This window comes from Alosa pseudoharengus, unplaced genomic scaffold, assembly GCF_046254945.1.
Source record: "Alosa pseudoharengus isolate Yale_2024_CS ecotype anadromous, Long Island Sound unplaced genomic scaffold, YU_APseudo_1.1 YU_APseudo_1.1_scf_14, whole genome shotgun sequence".
Classification (NCBI taxonomy): Eukaryota; Metazoa; Chordata; class Actinopteri; order Clupeiformes; family Clupeidae; genus Alosa; species Alosa pseudoharengus.
This window is the reverse complement of record NW_027468609.1, coordinates 10,302,221-10,322,045: the sequence shown is the minus strand read 5'-3', so window position 1 is coordinate 10,322,045 and position 19,825 is coordinate 10,302,221. Positions and strand designations below refer to the sequence as shown.

General features: G+C 42.7%; 1 protein-coding gene across 2 annotated transcripts in view; it reads right to left on the bottom strand.

Annotated features, from left to right (window-relative positions):
• Positions 1 to 558: 558 nt before the first annotated feature.
• Positions 559 to 19,825, bottom strand: part of rab27b (RAB27B, member RAS oncogene family) — a 31,043-nt gene continuing 11,776 nt past the window's right edge. For both annotated transcript variants that reach the window (XM_076283825.1, XM_076283826.1), the window contains 5 exons: positions 12,340 to 12,511; positions 6,977 to 7,062; positions 5,534 to 5,637; positions 5,113 to 5,236; positions 559 to 4,344 (listed from right to left, as the gene is read on the bottom strand). In XM_076283825.1, the coding sequence (XP_076139940.1) occupies positions 4,158 to 4,344; positions 5,113 to 5,236; positions 5,534 to 5,637; positions 6,977 to 7,062; positions 12,340 to 12,511 (673 nt within the window). In that variant the 3' untranslated portion in view covers positions 559 to 4,157. The remainder of the gene's footprint in view (positions 4,345 to 5,112; positions 5,237 to 5,533; positions 5,638 to 6,976; positions 7,063 to 12,339; positions 12,512 to 19,825) is intronic.

Below are 19,825 nucleotides of genomic sequence, written 5' to 3'. Positions count from 1 at the left end.
ACACACACATGTGCATGCACGCACTCATGATGATTATGACGATAATCACATGTCCAAAATGCATGTCTGGCATAGTGCCACCATCTGGCATCAGATAGAATGTCTATTTCACTGGTCAAACCTCTACCATTCCGAGAAGTTTCTTTAGATTCATTTCACATTTGGTGTATGAACTCACACGTCCAACACACACACACACACACACAAACAGCAACATTGCACAGAAAATTAAGTTATTGTTTACAATTCAAGCAAGGTCTCTGGCCAGGGTCCTAAAAGTCTTTGCATGTCTCGTGCAGGAGTCACTGCCCACACAAGAGTCAAGCAGGATCTGTGCCACACAAGCGTCAAGCAGGATCTGTGCATGCACCCCAAACATTCCCAATTGGACAGGTGCCAATAGGGGAGTAGGGGGGTAATACTGTGAATGTCAAAGCGGAAAAGGTGAACTGTAAATAGGTTAGACACAAGGTCAACACATTTCACAAATCATTATTTCTCCTCCTGAACTTCTGTTTCAACCACCGTTAATGTATGACAGAGATGGGAAAGCTCAGGCTGGTTTAAAAACTTTATTAACCTGATGATGATGATAAAAAAGCATTACTAGATGGCATCAGTTAAATAAAATGAACAAAACTCACTAGCAAACAGCAGACATCCAACATCATTCTGGGTGTGCCACAAAGCATCTGGAAATGTTCAATAAACAGTGGAACAAAAGAGAGGTCCAAGCAAACAACATCTCACTATACAGAAATCATTCAGTCAAGCTAATAAGATCAAGCAAATGAGCAATAATTACATTACCATGTCTCTGTGTGTGTGTGTCTTTGTGTCTCTGTGTGTCTTTGTATATGTGCAATGTAATCTGTGTTTTAGCAATTTTGGGGGTTGCAAAGCATACACTACAGTAAACATGGATTAGCATATCATCATGGCCATTATGAGTCCGATCAGAACATCAGAACACTGACCAGCTCAGAGGTCATCTTCAGGTGGCCCATGCTTACAACACATAGACCTGCAGATAAGTCTGGAGTGTGGACATACTATACACAAGCCAAAGGCATAACAAGAGGTTGTCCTCTTTTCCTCAATGCATTAGGGACACCTATTCTAAAAAATAAATGCTCTCAAAAGTACAATAAATCAGTTGAGCTTGTTATATTGTTATACTTGTTAAATATTTAATATATATAATGATATATATCCATAATTCTTTATTTTAAATATAGTTCTGTATGCATTAAAAGACTCAAGTGATCACAACCTTCTCAAACAATCAGACACAATGTCATTGGTCAAGAGCATTACAGGCACAGAGAGAGAATCCTCCAGACAATGTAAACGTTTGACGGGGCCTTGGGAACAAGCTGACATAGAGAGTGGTGAGAGACCAAGCCAAACATTAGGGTTTAGTTTTGTTTAAGGATAGAAACGAAGATCAAAAGATCGCCATCTCCATTTGGAGAGAGCTTGTCCTAATTTATCAACTGAGTGGAACTAGTTATGGCTCCCAAAGGTGTTCACCTACAAGAAACACATTGCACAAAAACCTTTTCTGGCCGAGGAAAAAAACAAAGCAAAAAACAAAACATATACAACGATCAAAATACAGAGAGACAATGAAGTCTGGTCTTTTGATGCAGATCGTCAAACGTAAAATACTAAAATTAAGGTCAAGGCCTTGGAGAAGCACATTGGGTGATTCGAAAGCTAAGAGTAGGGTGTGTGGATGTCTGAGATTTCACATGCAGCTCTATAGTGGCCCACTTACAGCTTGCAACATTCTGCTTAGTTGTTTTTGGCACTGTTAGAGTGATGTCAACCTTTTTACCTTATATAATCTTCAGGCAAAGGTTTATTCAATTATGTAAATTGAATTAACATTTCACAAGACAATTAGGACACAAAAGAGTACTCCCTAAGGTCTATGTGGACAGTATTTATGTGTGTGTGTGTGTGTGTGTGCGTGTGGTGAGGTCAACATTGCCCCATCTAGGATAGGTTATATTTAGCAGTGTTATATTTCAGAAAAACACTCTTCGCTGTCACGTAGTCATACACAAAAGGAGACACTGTTTTCTCTACCTGACAATAGCAAGAGGTCCACTGCTTAACCACAAGTGTGCCAGATTTGATTTGCACACACTAGTGTTTTTTAATCTAATGACTGAACAAAATCACTTTCAAAAAGAAGGACTAACACACGGTTGTATCCAGTCTGCCTTGTGGATATGTATCCTCTCTGCCCACTTTGGTTCCACTGATTTATGCTAATAGCATTCAGCAATTTAGTGTAATATTACATAATAAGCCTATGAATATAAAACAGGGTCTAGTAGCCTAATTATTCGGGACTGTGTGGATTTGCCAGTAAAACAGGACAAACCGTATGCCCCCGAGGCTTCACATGCCTCATGAGTTACAGTACACATCTCTGTCTTCATCACCATCAGAATGAACACACTGAGATGCTACACCAATGGGTCTGTTGACACAGCTGTCCAGTCTTAATTATAAATTAAAGGATGCAAATGCTCCCTCGGCAATGGAGGTAAACAAAATAACAAGATTTCAGTGGAATTCTCAAACAAAAGTCATAAAGGAAACCTGTTGTTATCAGATTACGAGAGTCTTTATTGACTTTAGAAGTGGGGAACCCCTGACCTCACAGACGGCAACCTGAATGGGTTTCCACAAAGACGAGAGGTGTGGTTGCTATCTGGACGTTTTACAAGACAACACAACATTGTCTTTATCAGCCAAGCTTGACCATGTATGAGGATTACATATTAGTTGTGCTTCACCCAGCCACAGTACAGTACAAACACAACATATTGTACTTCATCTTTTTTCGCCTTACACCACAGTAACTAGAACTGTTAAAATGAAACAAATATGGCTAACAAGATCATCTCACAGATCACATTCAGTAGACAATAACTGGAAAGGGTTTGATAGCACAGGTGTGTGTGTGTGTGTGTGTGTGTGTGTGTGTGTGTGTGTGTGTGAGTGAGTGAGAGAGAGAGAGTATGGAGAAAGAGAGAGTACAGTTGAGTGATCCAATGACATATGCAGTTTAGCACCCAAAATACTCTACAGGTGCTAAACCTGGTGAAACTCTTTAAGGCAGACACCACTGATCTGGAGGCAGTTTTGCTTTTGGCACACACACATAACAGGTTACAGGTTACAGGTATCTATACACTGTGGGTTGCTTGAGTCCTATGATTTTCCTACGGTTTTCACAGCCTACACACCAATGCATTGCCAGAGGAATGATTAGGCTTGAATAAGGGCACAAATGTTTCCATTCATGCCGAACTGACAGAGCACAGTGGTAATGTGGCCTTGATGGTGCAACAGTAGTCAGTAGTAGTGTAGTTATGTTAACATAACAAGCTATTCTGTTACCAGAGTATACAGTGTTACCCTCCTCTGTCTACAGGTAAATTCATCAAACACCTGTCTACATCTCTATAGATTAGTAAGGGAAATATGAACCGCAGCATCCCAAATCCGGATTACTGCGCTGTGGTAAAGGTCATCGTCTCTACATTAAATGAGCTGGAATCTGCAGTATGCAATTAGTAATCATGTAACACCAGGTGCTGCTTTGAAATGTCAAAATACGTTAATCAGAAGATGCTATATTAAATGTTGTGATCTTATAATAATTATATTATTCTTTTAAATAAAATCTCAATGGAAAAAACTAGTTCTAAAAGTAAAAAAAATGCTTAAATATTATTTTGCTTTTATTCTTACTGATATTTTAAAATAACACCAAATTTCATACCTTTTAAGTAATAATACCTCTGTTAACCAGTAATGAAGAGCTGAACATGGAGACAAGAAAATATTTTTCTGGGCAAAGTCTTAACGTTTTGTTTCTAAGGCAGTATTACACAGCTCAGACATACCCCTAAATAATGTGGTGAGCCTGGACAAATGAGGATAGACAGAGAGACAGACTGGACAAAGCCATTTCACCCAGCCGTCATCAGCTTCCATCAACCAACCTTCCTGTGGAGGAGGCCAAGCTGCAACTCTACATCTGTCCACTAGAGGGGGTATTAAAGGAGAGGTATAGTTGTGGCAGAGTGGGGAGTGAGGGGGAGGGGGGAGAAATCCTCGCATATAACAGCACTTTAACAGGCGCATTTCTTCTCATTGGCCGGCGCCGCGTCCAGTTTGCTGGTGCCCTCCCCGTTCTGGGTGTCGGCTGCAGGCTTATCCACACACTGCTCCATGCGCTTCATGACCAGGTCCAGCAGGGTGACCACAGCCTTGTCCACATCCGTTCCTGTGGCTGCACTCGTCTCAAAGTACGGGATACTAGACAGCCAGTCACAGGCCCGGAGGAGCAGACAGAGAGGGAAGACAAAGGAAGCGAACTATTTGCCTAGTCCAAGTACAGTGTGAAAGGTATTAGGCATGGCACAATATTGGATTTGTTTTTACAATTCCTGCTTTTTTGTCTAATTGCTTTGGTGAAAAGCTTAATCTAATAATACTTCATTTGAATAATAGTCTTTATGCATTTCTACTTTGCTACTGTAAAGCTCTAAAGCAGGGAAATATCTGCCACAGCAGGGTACACCAATCAAAAGACAGAAAGAGACTATAATCAGAGAGAACTGCTTCCAAGAACGGAGGGATTGTTTCATGTGTGCTGTAGCATAGACCTCCTTCACTGTCATTCTCTTTCCAAATCACATATTTCAAGCATAATTACGTACATTTGACAAAAGAGAGATCAAGCGAGCCCTCCTGCCTGTGGATTTACAAATTAATCTTATAATTCTACGGGGGCCTCCTTCCACTCCAAAAACAGAAGGTTTGGCACAATAGCATTATGCACTGTCATCAAAGCTCATATACTTATAACCCCCCCCCCAAACTCAGTTTGTGAAATGCAAATGCCTATTAACTAAAAAGTCATTACTATAATTACCTGGTTATAGTAGATACCAATAAAGTGATTATTTAAGAAGATGCAATTAGCCCATATATCATATCCATAAATAAAGACTTTTGTTATGATACTGGCCTGGGTGACTTTGCAGAGGGCTTCAGTGGAAAGGTTGATGGTGTGATACTGACCCATACTTGTCGGCGAGTTCTTTAGCCTGTTTCTCCTGCACCTCTCTCTGGTCAGCCAGGTCGGCCTTGTTGCCCACTAACACAATGTCGGGGTTTTCACAGTACGCATTGGCCTGTAGCTGGCCTGCAAGCACACAGCACATGAGTGATGATCCGCTAACGAAAGGTCAGAGAGCATGGGTGTGTAGAACACAGCTGAGTAATGACTTCCTGACATTCAAACACTATAGCAACGTCTCAGAGCAGCACAGCAGGTCACAAGAGTCAGGTCACAACTAAACACAAATAAATCACTTGCACTTTCTCTCTGCACTCTCTCTCTCTCTCTCTGTACTTTCTCTGCTCTCTCTCTCTACACTTTCTCTCTCCTCTCTCTCTCTACACTTTCTCTCTCCTCTCTCTCTCTCTTGTGTATACTCACTCATCCAGTTGCGCACGTTGAGGAAGCTCTGCTGGCTGGTGAGGTCAAACATAAGCAGGAAGCCCATGGCGTCTCTGAAAAAGGCTGTGGTGAGGCTCCTGAATCTACAGCACAGAGCCAAACACATTTACACACACAGCAACACAGTAAGCACAATTCCGTAGAAGACACAATGCACACAGAGCATGTCTCATTGTACTACACATTACATATATCATCTCTGCACAGAGGACCCAATTTGTATTTTTGTGGCTATATGAATGCCTTCACTGATTTAATATAAAATATATATTATTTGTTTTGATCGGTATTGTTTCAGGCAGGTTTGAGTCTGTTTAATGCACTGCCCACTGAAAGACCAATTTCTCCAGCTCAGTTATTGGCCGGGGTGATGTCCCTGAGGAGCAGTATGAATATGAAGTCACAGCTTCAGACATCCCAGGGAAATCACCCAAAATACACCACTTACATAACAACATGACTCATAGCTTTACAATTAGTTTCAAAGCATGAAGATCCCAACCATGATCCCCTTCTTCTGAGATCAATGCTTAAGTGGGAAGAAAAACATGCCTTGTTATACAAAGACTTTGACTCAATACTAATTTTGTAGGATGGCCTTTTTGAACAGATGGGAGTTTTTTTTTTTTTTTAAATGTTTTGACTGAGCTTTCCCGTAAAACACGCGAGCAGTTAGAGGAAGGAATAAATGTCAGGATGCCAAGGTCATGTCAAGCGTCATCATCATGTACCCGCATACGGTAAAATCACTCCTAGATTATGCCGCTGCTCTTTACATGGTACATTTAAAGGCCAAAACTGATGAATCTGTCAAAGAAAAAAATGAAATAAATTTAAAGTCTCCAGGCAGCATTGCATTACTGCTGACAGGAAAGAAAAAACAGCTTGCGGATTAAAAGCTCCATCCGCAGTGATGTCTAACAAAACACAGCACAGCGAGGCCACACTGGGCAGCCCTGTCTGTCCAGTTCTGCAGCTGGAAGGGCTCTCTGGGGTCCGCTGTTTGATGTGTGTATTTGATTATGGAGAATCACATTTACATTCGCATTCCATTCAGAGGAGGCTTTCATCTGAAGACGCTTGGAGTGAGAGAGGCTGCCGCACCAGAGAACATGATGTGCATCCAGACTGAGCTCCCGACTGGGAGACTGCAGGGCTGACAGGGTTGCTCTGTCTGTGCACTCAGCACTGCTTGCTCCATCATTTACATGTATGCACCAGTAAGCTAGTCAGTCCCTTCATATCTTACATGTGCTAAGTGTGGCTTACATTCTAGAATGTATTCGTCATTAGTGCCTATTAGACATTAGTGCCTTGGGTAAGGATAGCACTGTCATCCAGACTAATATGGTTTGTCAAAGGTTAGTGTGTCTGTGCAGGCCAGCGTGTGTGTAAATATTAGTGCAGCACATGTCTCCATACCTCTCCTGTCCTGCTGTGTCCCACAGCTGCAGATGCACTTTAAAGGACTTCCCTGTGGTCCCATTAGGGCTGTTCGCTGTGTAGACCTACAATATGACACACACACACACACACACACACACACAGAGGATGACAAGTCAGTATAAGATTATATATAAGAGTATATCACATGGGCCCTGTACAGGGCATCTTTCAAACTGTAAACATGCAGGCAGTCTAGAGCCATGCTACACAATGTGTAAACATGCATGCAGTGTACAGCCACACTACACAATGCAGTCTATAGCCACACTACAAAATGCAGTCTAGAGCCACCATACACAATGCAGTCTAGAGCCACGCTACACAATGCAGTCTAGAGCCACGCTACACAATGCAGTCTAGAGCCACACTACACAATGTGTAAACATGCATGCAGTCTAGAGCCACGCTACACAATGCAGTCTAGAGCCACGCTATTTTTGGCTGAATGATGAGAAAAAATGCACAAAAAATGAATGTTATCATTCACATCATACAAATGCCAAGGCATTTCACTGGCGTTATGGATCTGACAAAAAGTCAATTTTCCGTGGAATTGCCCTCTAGAGCCACACTACAAAATGTGTAAACATGCATGCAGTCTAGAGCCACCATGCACAATACAGTCTAGAGCCACACTACACAATGCAGTCTAGAGCCACGCTACACAATGCAGTCTAGAGCCACGCTACACAATGCAGTCTAGAGCCACACTACACAATGTGTAAACATGCATGCAGTCTAGAGCCACGCTACACAATGCAGTCTAGAGCCACGCTACACAATGCAGTCTAGAGCCACACTACACAATGTGTAAACATGCATGCAGTCTAGAGCCACACTACACAATGCAGTCTAGAGCCACGCTACACAATGCAGTCTAGAGCCACGCTACACAATGCAGTCTAGAGCCACGCTACACAATGCAGTCTAGAGCCACACTACACAATGTGTAAACATGCATGCAGTCTAGAGCCACGCTACACAATGCAGTCTAGAGCCACGCTACACAATGCAGTCTAGAGCCACACTACACAATGTGTAAACATGCATGCAGTCTAGAGCCACACTACACAATGCAGTCTAGAGCCACGCTACACAATGCAGTCTAGAGCCACGCTACACAATGCAGTCTAGAGCCTCACTACACAATTTGATTTTGGGCTGGGTGACTGCACCCCAGGTCAGAGTCTGGGGTCTTTACATGACAAGGCACTGAGCGTTTGATCCAACTCAGGAATGTGTGTGTTTCTGACAGAGGCTGAACTCTCCGTCAGCTCACATGGTCTGTGTGTATGTGTGAGTGTGTGTGTGTGTGAGAGAGAGAGAGAGAGAGAGAGCGAGACAGAGAGAGAGAGCGAGAGAGACACAGAGAGAGAGCGAGAGAGAGAGAGAACCCTCATTAGCACTCACAGGAGGAAAACAGTGTTTAGAGCAGCAGTGCGTTTGCCTCGTGGTGGACCCTATAGACTACCTATAGAGCAAACAGGCTGTCAAATGATATAAGAGATGAATACGCCTGTTTCCCACATGCGCTGAGAGCCATGCTCTGACTTGCTCTGACTTTCTGTCCCCCCTCAGCCTGTCTTCCTATCCCATATACAAACAGATGCACATAAGATAAGCAGTGACTCATGCATCGGATGCAGCTGTGAGCTATCAGACATCACAGGGAGCTCTAAACAGAGTGGGTCGGATAAAGTATATGCTGTTTTAAAACCCACAGGATGGAAACTGTACACATAACTACAAACCAGCAGGGGGCCTTAAAACCTCACATTGCCACACAGAACAGAACAGAACAGAACAGAACAGAACAGAACAGAACAGAACAGAACAGAAAAGAACAGAACAGATCAGATCAGATCAGAGGAGAGATTCTGTTGTTGGCTATCTAATCTACATTATTTACCAGGAATGCTCTTGCTCATGTTAAGGAGCATGTCAAAGTAAGATTAGGTTTGCAAAAGACATTCCTTATGCAACAGTGAGGTTCAAATGGGGTGACTATGTTTTCTGTTCTGCCCACAGTGTCTGCTGTGCCAGAGAGCCCCGTCAGAGGGACAACACTGGCCTGGACTGTTATGCTCTTTTGCATGTATTTTACATGCGGTTACAGTCTTCCATTTGCATAGACTCTTACCGGTAAACTTGTGTGTGTGTGTGTGTGTGTGTGTGTGTGTGTGTGTGTACCTGCAAGAGGTCTTTTCCTGGGATCACAGCATAGCACAATGCCACACATGCTAAAACTACCCTGCTTAGCTAATTCATATCATTGCTAAAATGAATGGAAGGATTCCTAAGCTGCATGAGCCCTGTCAATGAGCCCAAGTGTCCTAACACACGTAACTAAAAAACACGGATGAATAGATTCAAGAACCGTACAGTACTTTAAATATCAAATCAAAGGATGTCACTTTGATGATTCTTCTGTTTAATTGGATTTTTGATATGTGGGATTTATTTTAACATTTGTACAGTAGATCGCAACATGCGGAGTAACATTTCAAATTGTGTTGCATTCTACACAATACAATAACAATGTCTATTCTATTCTATTCTATTCTAACATCTCCAGTGATCACACGATGTTGGAGAAAGAATAACATATACAGACAGGGTGTGAGAGGGATAGAGTACAGAAAGAGAGAGCGTGCGAGAGAGAGAGAGAGAGAGAGAGAGAGAGATACAGAGTGAACTGAGAGGGATATACGTAGAGTACAGAAAGAGAGAACGTGCAAGAGAGAGAGAGAGAGAGATACAGAGTGAACTGAGAGGGATATACGTAGGGTAAAGAGAGAGAGAGAGAGAGAGAGAGAGATACAGAGTGAACTGAGGGATATAGAGTAAAGAGAGAGAGAGAGAGAGACAGATACGAGCCCTTTTTTCATTAAAAAAATAATTCGCTTCAAAATGATGTGCATCAAAAAGTTAGTGCGACACATGTGATGGAAAGACTTATATCTCTCTAACATCGATTTTGTCGTGCTAAATGAATTCGCTCGCCAGAGGTGGATTAGTGAGAGTTAATTCGACATTCATGTGATGGAAAAGGGTTGAGCGATGTAAGTTACTGCAATGCCTGCTCAGAAAGTTCACAAAGCTAGTGCAAAAAATCAGAATTGTCTCGCGCATATCAAGACGTTCACCTCACAATAGTGTACAATTCGCTACCTTTAATACATTCGTTAGAAGTGTTCCATTCATACATTAAAACATAATTTTAATTCGCTAAAATCGGTCTGTTGAATGGAAAACCATTTTGGTGCTGTGCTTCTAATATCGCTCAAAATTACATTGAATTATGAGTTAATTCATTTGAAAATCTTATGGAAAAATACAGGGTGAACTGTGAGAGGGATATGGAGTAAAGAAAGAGAGAGAGAGAGAGAGAGAGAGAGAGAGAGAGAGAGAGAGAGAGAGTGTAGAGAACTGTATTGAAAGTTCAAACTAAAAACACCCAACAACGCATGTAGAGCAGAATTAGGCCGTTACCCATTGGCTATACCTATTCAAAAAAAGATCCCTAATTCTGGAAGCCTGAAATCTAGTCCCAAAAACACTCTCCAGTTTGAGGCAATTAAAAACCCAGGAACTGAACCCAGAAAAGAGTCCCCTGTGCCAGCTGGTACTGAAGCTCACTAATTCACTAATACACAATACGCTCAGACCAGTTCTGCTTCCAAACTACAAATTTGTGTCAATAAAATCATCAAACAAGCAAAAGAAGATTATTTGGAACACTGGAGAAACCAAACTACAAGCCAAAGTAGGATGAAATTCTATCTAACCCTAAAAAGAGACAACATGTTGTCACTGTCAGTCAGGGAAGGTTGAGACAGAGGAGCACTTTCTGCTATACTGTAAAAAGTATGAAGAATTAAGACAACCTTTTTTCCATAAATTTAAACCACCTACCCAAATTTCAAAGAGCTAAACAAAAATGAAAAAATGGCTATCCTCTCAGGAGATTTATATCATTATGCCATAACCTGAGGGACACTAGTATAATGTAAGTATACAATGTTTTATTTTATTTATTTTAGTCTACATGTATGATCTATGTGTATATGTGTGCGTATGTGTCCGTGTGTGTGTGTGTGTGTGTGTGTGTGTGTGGGGGGGGGGGCTATTGTTTTTGTCTTCGTCCTCCATCCTTCCTTTACCCTCTATTACCTATATTACCTATGGATATTTTATACGTTCTAAGTTTAGATCTATGTATGTTACTCATAAATGTTTATGACTGCTTTGGCAATGCAAATGCCATTTTGTCATGCCAATAAAGCACCGTTGAATTGAACTGAATTGAGAAAGAGAGAGAGAGAGAGAGAGACAGATACAGAGTGAACTGTGAGAGGGATATAGAGTAAAGAGAGAGAGAGAGAGAGATACAGAGTGAACTGTGAGAGGGATATAGAGTAAAGAGAGAGAGAGAGAGAGATACAGAGTGAACTGTGAGAGGGATATAGAGTAAAGAGAGAGAGAGAGAGAGAGAGATACAGAGTGAACTGAGTGTCATTAGCAGCTCCTCTCTGCTCTCAGATCAGATGACATCACCTACAGTAACTATCTCTGTCTCAGTTAATAACACTCTGGAGCCTGCCAGTCAGTCTGATCCCTCTACAAACTGACTGACGCCTTCATTGGACGTCATTCCTGTGTACAGCATGTATGTCACTACTGCGTGTACATTTTGCCTTTTCCCTTCCTGATTCTCAACCAGAAAAACGTGTGGAACTAGTAATGTACTAGACATGCGCCAGTCATTTGTCTGTCTGTCTGTCTGTCTCTCTCTCTCTCTCTCTCTCTCTCTCTCTCTCACACACACACACACACACACACACACACACACACATACTGTACACACACACACACACCAGTGATGAATGGCTTCTAGGTGTTTGTGAGTCATCCCCAAACAGGAGGGACCGGGGCATACACCCTGCCACACACATCCACACCTACTGCCATAATGCTGATCTCACTCCACTCCAACACTACTTATAAGAGTCACAGGGTAGTGGTCAGTAGCCATTTAACAGTCACTGGAAGGATTTGATGGATGGTAGCAAGATCCTGTTATCATATCATCATTCATTATCTGATTCTCTGCTAGGGAAGAATGGGGAAGTCATAAGGAAGCACTTGGAGGTATTTTTCTACCTGGTATTTAACTGCCTGTAAATCTGAACGAGTCATGAAAATAATGGGACGATAAATGTTGAAAGACTGAAATGTCAGTTCCTAAGAAGACTGAAAAGAGATGTTAGGGGTGTTACAGAGAAGAGAGAAAGAGAGAGAGAGAGAGAGAGAGAGAGAGAGAGAGAGAATGAACTTACCACTCTTTTTTCCCTGAAGTCTATCCCCACTGTAGTGATGAATTTGGGGTTGAATTTGTTGTCTGTGTACCGGTAGAGGAAGGTGGTCTTTCCCACTCCAGAGTCCCCCAGAGCAAGGAGCTTGATCAAATAATCATAGTCCCCATCAGTCATAGTGCTGCCTGCGCTGAACCTGCACACAGACACAACGGACAGCAGTCAGTGAGGCGGACAGCAGGGCCACCCTCAGAGAGCCTCAGAGGGAGGGCAGGCCTGGCTCATGCAGCAAACCATCAACATCACAGATGAATCTACTGCACAACACAATGCCAATGAGCTTTCAGATTCTTCTAGAATCAATGAATCACATACACAGCCATATGATAGCTATTTAAGGCATTCATCTCCTAATAGGTAAGGCAGGATCTGAGAACAGCAGTTGATTAATGAAAAACTATTTAGAAATTGGGTCCGATATTCCACAGAAAGAACACCAGAACTCGCACCTTTTGATCAAGTCTATTTCTAGCTTTATACATACATTATCAATCATAACCAGGAGTCACATTTAACCATGTCTACTGACTCAACTAGGCTCACACAGGGTTCAGTTGGTAGCAGAATTCAGTGCTCATCCTGCAGTATCTCAGTGTGTGTGTGTGTGTGTGTGTGGGGGGGGGGGGTTAGAGGCTGCTTGCGCCAGACTCCCGAGGTGCTCCAGCATAATGCTGGGTGGCAGAGGTCAGAGACGGCCTCCGCGGGTAGAGACAGGAGGATGCTATCACAGGGGTCACAAGAGAGCCAAACACCGGGGTTGTGCGTAATGCCTCCTGTTTGAGCTCACGGAGTGGGTAGGGTCTGGGCCACCGCAGGGGTGGGGGGAAGGGGGGGGGTGGGGGGGGGGTGGTGGGAGCAGGAGGGGATGTTGGGGAGAGTGAGAGAACGAGGGGGAGAGGGACCTGGCACATGATTCCTCCCTGCTTCCGCATGAGGGATCAGGAGGTTCTGCGTGTGGGTGGTGGGAAACTCTGTGGAGCGCTGACAGCTCATATGAGCCCAGCTAGATGATTAGCACGTTAGCGAGTTTAGGCAAACCTAAATACAGTAACTTATCACTCAGCTTAATTGGTGCTTTGTAAACACACACGTAATTTTAGGGCAACAGTTGCAACACATATTTGTAGTGACATTTTATAGAGTATGTTTTACTCTCACTTAGTCCTTCATAGCACCGTCTTTCAGTGGTATCAAAACAGAGGAGCTTTGATATAAAATTGTGAGCTGACAGAAATGGCAGCTAGCCTGTTCCGCTGGTGTGTCTCCTTGCTTCCTTCCGTCCCTCTGATTAGATTGAGCGTGGCATTTCCCTGCTCCCTGCATCTTCGCCGGGCTGCTGCCCCCTCTGCATGCGCTGCGCTCCGGATCTATGCCTCGTTTGTCTGCAACCCTCGTGCCGCTTGCCGTGTATATTTAGAGGATCATGGGACTCTGATTCACCAGAGGCTCAGCTGAGATGCATCCCCCCCCCCCCAACCCACCCTCTGCTGTCCCCAAACCCCTCACCCTGCCCTTTCACCACCTACCCAAACCCCCACCCCTACCACACACACACACACACACACTACCCCCCTGAATGCCCAGCAGCTAGTTCAGCCCCCTTTGTGTCAAGGAAATTAGTGGGCTGCTATTGATCTGGTGGCCAGGGCCTGGGTGGCTGGACCGCCTGGAGGTAGCTTTTCCTCTGTCATAAAGGCATAAAACCTCAAGGTCTCCAACTGGGCCAGCACATGGTCCAAACAAATTGCATTGGTGAAGGAGGCACAGGGGGAGAGGTAAATCATTAATGCCTCTTGCTCCTCCACTCTGGCTCAGCACTCACACACTGGCTAGTGTTTTTCAGATTGCTTTTGGTCAGTGTTTGTCCTCTGTGGGGTTTATGGTCCGTGGAGGCTGCTCGCTGGACTGAGGCTCGCTGGCTTGCTCGTTTGTTCACTCGCTGCAGGAGACGGCCGGTCTGGAGTGCTTGGCTCAGTTCAAGCGTTCCGTGTCAGCTGATGCTGGCTTACGCAAGAGGGACCGAGAGGGAACACCCCCAGAAGACAATGAGCACCATGAGGGGAGAGACTTTCTCAACACGAAGAGGCATCTTACAGGTTAAAAAAAAAAACCCACACAGAATTGTTTGGAGAATAATTTGATCAAGCACTATGTGGCTGGCAGGGTGTTCCAGTGGTGTGCTCCAGAAATCATGGGATGTGGGGAGCACACGTGCAAAACATTAGAAAATAGCACTTGCCGTTCAGGAAACTGATTCGTCTGGCCTGAGCCATCTTCTTCATCCTCGTTTCAAGACTATTTTACCTCCGTCAGAAAACAAAATAAATGGAAATCCTTGGATAATTGTCTCTTGGTGTCAGAGAAAATGAAATACAAATCAGACACAATAAGAGAGCAGCTAAAGATACAGTACAGTACGTTTAGCAGTAATCTGCTGGCTGTCAGAGTTTCCCTGCAGGAAACCAATGTTGTGTCATCACATTCCCATGGAAACCAATAGCGTTGTGTGGTCAATGTGTTCTCTTCCTCTCAGGCTTTCTTCCTGGTAGAGCATTAATTCTGTTTGTATTCCATTAAGGTCACCTCAGGAATGCTGTTGCAACACCTCTTTTATAATCAGGCCAGTTATCAGAGAGGCCTGGTAGAGCTAATATGTACACAGCTACCAGCCTCCACTGACTAGCCCACTAGAGCAGCTAGGGCTGAGGCACTGGCATGGTTTGGACACAAGCCAAACCGACTTCAACACTGTTCTTAAGTTCATGTGATGTAAGGGTAGAGCTGTGTTGGAATTTACTCTGATGCTATAAGCTACACCAAAACATACAGATTAGGTAACTGTGTCTGATTGGATGAGGTGGACCATTTTCTCTCAAAACCAGACTGTGTGGACTTTGTTTGTACATTTGCACTCCGCTATAATAGATTACAGTGACATTGTGTTGTGCCTTTGAACTGATTACAAAACTAACACTGTTAGCTAAAATAGAGGTCTGAACACATTTATAAATGTATGTATGCAGATATAAAATATACAGTACAACCGAAATAAGAGATAATGTTGAAAAATAGAATAAGAATACAACGCATGCACACGCATTTTTAAATCACTGAAGTAAAAGATTTTTCAGTTAAACAAAGATGAGGCGGCAGTTTTTATTAGTTTGACATGAAAGACATTACAGGATCTGCCACATTACAACTCATGTGTGACCTCTGACCTGCTCGCATCTCAGTCCTGACATCTGACATCTCAGTCCAACAGACAGACAGGCAGAGAGTCTTAACCACTTTAGGCTAACAAGCTGATCAAAGCAGTGTTGCGCTCTTCCTCATTTTACAACCCTCAATATCAGGCAGAGGACACAAGGGTTCTACTCAGAAGTGATGTTTGACTCCATTCTTGTCACATCTCAACGTGACCTCTCTCATTGTGACTAGGTAATTGGTCGCCTCATAACTAGCATTCCCAGTAGATATCCTCAGTAATGGTAAAAAGAAAAATGCCCTCCCTTCCACAACCCGAAAAGATTTTTCTCTTCATTGGATTGGGAGAGAATGTGTGCTGTTTTAAAAGTTATATGTACTCCAACCATACAGTCCTTTAGAGAGCCATGAGCTCAACGATCTCTTGATGGTTAACAAGAACCAGCTTTCAACTCCTTTCGGATAAGATTAAATATACACATTTCATTAGCTGCATTTACCATATTCAATTTGTGAGCATTTAAATCCAATTTCTTCTGCATTGCATATGCTCTGTGGCATAGCTGATGCTCCATCTATGGTATGGAGTTAAAGGGAACCTCTCGACCCACCCACCTCTACGGCCTTGTAATAACATGTTGCTTCCATATTCTGTAGGCCTATACATACAGAAAAGCCACCCACGGCCAATGAGTTCTGTCACACATGAGATCAGAACATTAAATAGAAGCCATGGAAAATGAGCTCTCTCAATAGTGTATTTGAATAGCTCTCTGAATAGTCTATCAGAAATAGCCAATAGACATGAAGAAAATGTGCCCACACATTTAGTCACAGCACAAAACGCCTTGTCCACAGAGCCACACAGCTCACCCTGTGCGGAGCACTGCATGGGTCAAGCCAGCATCTGGAGCAGGAGCCAAAAAGGTTAGCAGTGCTGCGCGTCTCCACCAGCTATCGATCCTACACAGGGAGCAAGCTGAATCAAGCGGCCCCCTGAGGGCTGCTTCTGGGTGGGGGTGCTGTGCCCTGATCCCTGGGTGACTTGGTGCTCTCCTCCCACCGTAACTCACTGGGCCCTGGGAGTGCTCCAGCTCTGGACTCTCATCATCAGTCATCCCACTTAACATAGCGCTGTGTGGGTTTAACTGGCCCCTGCTCCATAACTCAGTCCAGTCATATGAGACCAATAGGCACCCGGCAGAACTTAAAGCCTAAGCACTTCTCCCTGGGTGCCTGTTGTTGTTGTTGACACTGATGAAGCACAGCACTCTCTGTCTAGAGCTCAGACACTATGTTAGTCACAAAATAAGTCAAGAGGGAGCAAAACAACTATTTGGGACCATTATCTAATCATGCACAGAGATACCCACTACCTATCTGCTAACATTGAATGTGTTCATTTCCTGATGTGAGACATAATTGCATTTCAAGTCCGCGCTTACAAGAATATAAAGAATGCAGAATAAACACTGAAGTCATACTGTGTATTGGTTAAGACCATCTCACTTCTCTAGGTTTTAGACTTCAGTCTGATGCCAGTACAAATCTCCAAAACTTTATCTCCCAAAGGATACAATTAACTTAGTGTTGAGCTTTTTGCTGGGAGGCACAATTAATACTTGCTGAATGAATACAACTACTTAATTTGCCATCAAGTTTCAAGACATTTTTTGATAATGCTAGGTCATGAAAAGACAAAAAAATATTTTATATTTTATAGCTTATACTTGTTGCTGGTGAATATGCTGGTGAATACAGTCTATTCCTATTTGGTGTAAGTGTGGCAATGCATTTATCTCTAACAATGAACATTTTAATGCCCAATCACAAACCATCACATTTCCCAGTTTGATTTATCTACCTGGCAAACATATCATGTTCCCTTCTTTCTGCATGGAAGAACATTATGGGTTAATGCAAGAAATCTATCTCAGATCGATCTTCTGAGTTAACACATCCTGTCTGGCTTTTAAAAAAGAATAAAATGTTAAACCACTAGTCTAGTCTAATTTGTCTGATTTGCCGAGTCAGCAGCAAATGTCACTCATTATGCAAAAACACAATGACATGTCCTGCTGTTTCTATTGATGTACTGTAGTCTAATTAGAAGGCAGAAGAAGAAGCACCACAGATTTTCCACAAAAGATCTCTTGAATTTCCCCTTGGGGATCAATAAAGTATCTATCTATCTATCTATCTATCTATCTATCTATCTATCTATCTATCTTGAAGATTCTTGGCCGTGACAGAATGCAAAATGAGACTGAATTCAGGCTGGTCCAGGTCCAACTTACAACTTCTCAAGAGTTCCCCATTCATAAAGGCTTCTGATTGAATACTACAGTTCCCTGAGGTAAATCTTACAATGCTGTTGCAGATAGTTAAAACTTCCACATTTAACTTCAAACTACATCATTCTTTCATGTCACCACACCACATACGTATGCACAAGTGGCACCGCAGGGAATGTCAGAATTTTGTTTCATTACCAAGCTTCCAAGTTGCAAAGGTGTAGAGTACTATATATATAAATTGGGATATGTTCCATGGAGTCTAAATGGTTCACATCATTTCATTCCCTTTACCTTGCTCTTGCTAAAATAGTCAGCAACACGATGACGTAACAAGGTTAATTCAGGGTGTGGTCAATACATGTCATGTCTCTGAATCACATACCCAGATTAAAGATGCAACAATCAGTTTGAAGAGATGACTAGGCCCTTATAAAACAGGTCTGACAAGCTACAATTATCTATAAATTCATTTAATTGTTTTGAACAAGAGCAAGCACTACGCTTCATTTCTTGTAAAAGCACTCCTGAAGGCTGTCCAGGACCTGCAGCGACATTGCCATCTTCGGTCATTGTTATCTCATCGGACACATTCAATTCAAGGGGATTGCTTGACAATGGATGTCTCAAACCAAACCTTTCCCTAATTTACTTTGGTCTGGGTCTGCCTACTAAGTGCCTTTGACCACACCTTTATTGCTCTATCTTAAACATGTCCACTCTAGTGCAACAGTGTACGAGCGCTGACATTTTTGCCAGCTGTTTTTGCTCTCACACTGGGGTTCTGACACTTATAGACACTTAGGGTAAATAAATTAACTAGACCATAATCCCTGACATTTGATAGCACAAATACAGCTGTGACATTTAGACAAGAGGCAAGAAGAAAATAAAAGACTAAAGTTAGGATCAATTACATTACAGGATCTGCCAGCCTCCATTATCCAATTAGTGCTGGTTAGCCCCAGGCTAGAATGGCTGGACTAAAGTCATGCTGTCATTTGTCCCAAATCAATTTCACCAGGCCTCTAGGTATTGCAAGAACAATGCACAGATTACCCTGTTTGTCATTTTCCCTAAAGGATTATGACAATGGTAATGGTTAGAAGACTATAAACTGAGGTGATATTTACATTTTCAGAATGTGCTGATTATGGTATACAGTAATAAGCTAACATTCAAGTAAAGAGTTGTGCAAATCAGTACTCCATAATCATGCATTATGTTAGAGCACATACCTTACACGAATAACCTATTTCTTATCAACGGGTACAGATTGGTACAGATTCCAGTGCACACATACCAAGCAGTGCTAACTTGTGGACTAAAACCATACTATACTCAACAGATGAAACGGCATAACGGAACGGAACACTAGTATGGGATTTAAGCAGTATGTGTATTACATCAGGCACCACATTTTATATGTATGCAAATAATCTTCCAAATTCACCACAGATTAAGTGGTTTCAGCAAAAGTAAATGTCTGAGAGGCTATTTGATTTGAATGACTGCATCATTTACAAGTGAATGAGGCTCAGATCAATTAAAAATGCCATCAACATAAAACCCATATGTGAGTCATGAAACCTTGGCCATAATGGACTTCTAATCGCTGCCTTTGGAGTTCAGATGTAGGCTCCAATTGGAAGCTTAAATAGGTCACAAACACAAGTTTCTTTCTGCCCCGTGGTGCAAGGAAGAAAGTGCTCTGCAAGTCATGAAAGTTGTTGTGATGTCACATGCTTTTATCCGTTTAAGGGTCAGAGAAACTGTGCGCGAGAGAGAAAGACAGAGAGAAAGACAGAGAGAAAGAGAGAGAGAGAGACAGAATTTTTCTCTGCCTTGGCCACCCATAATGTGAGGTCTTGAAAGGTCTGTGGGGTTTTCCCAACCTTACCTACACTATCAAAAACATAGAGGAGACAAATCTCTAGAAGCAATCTGTC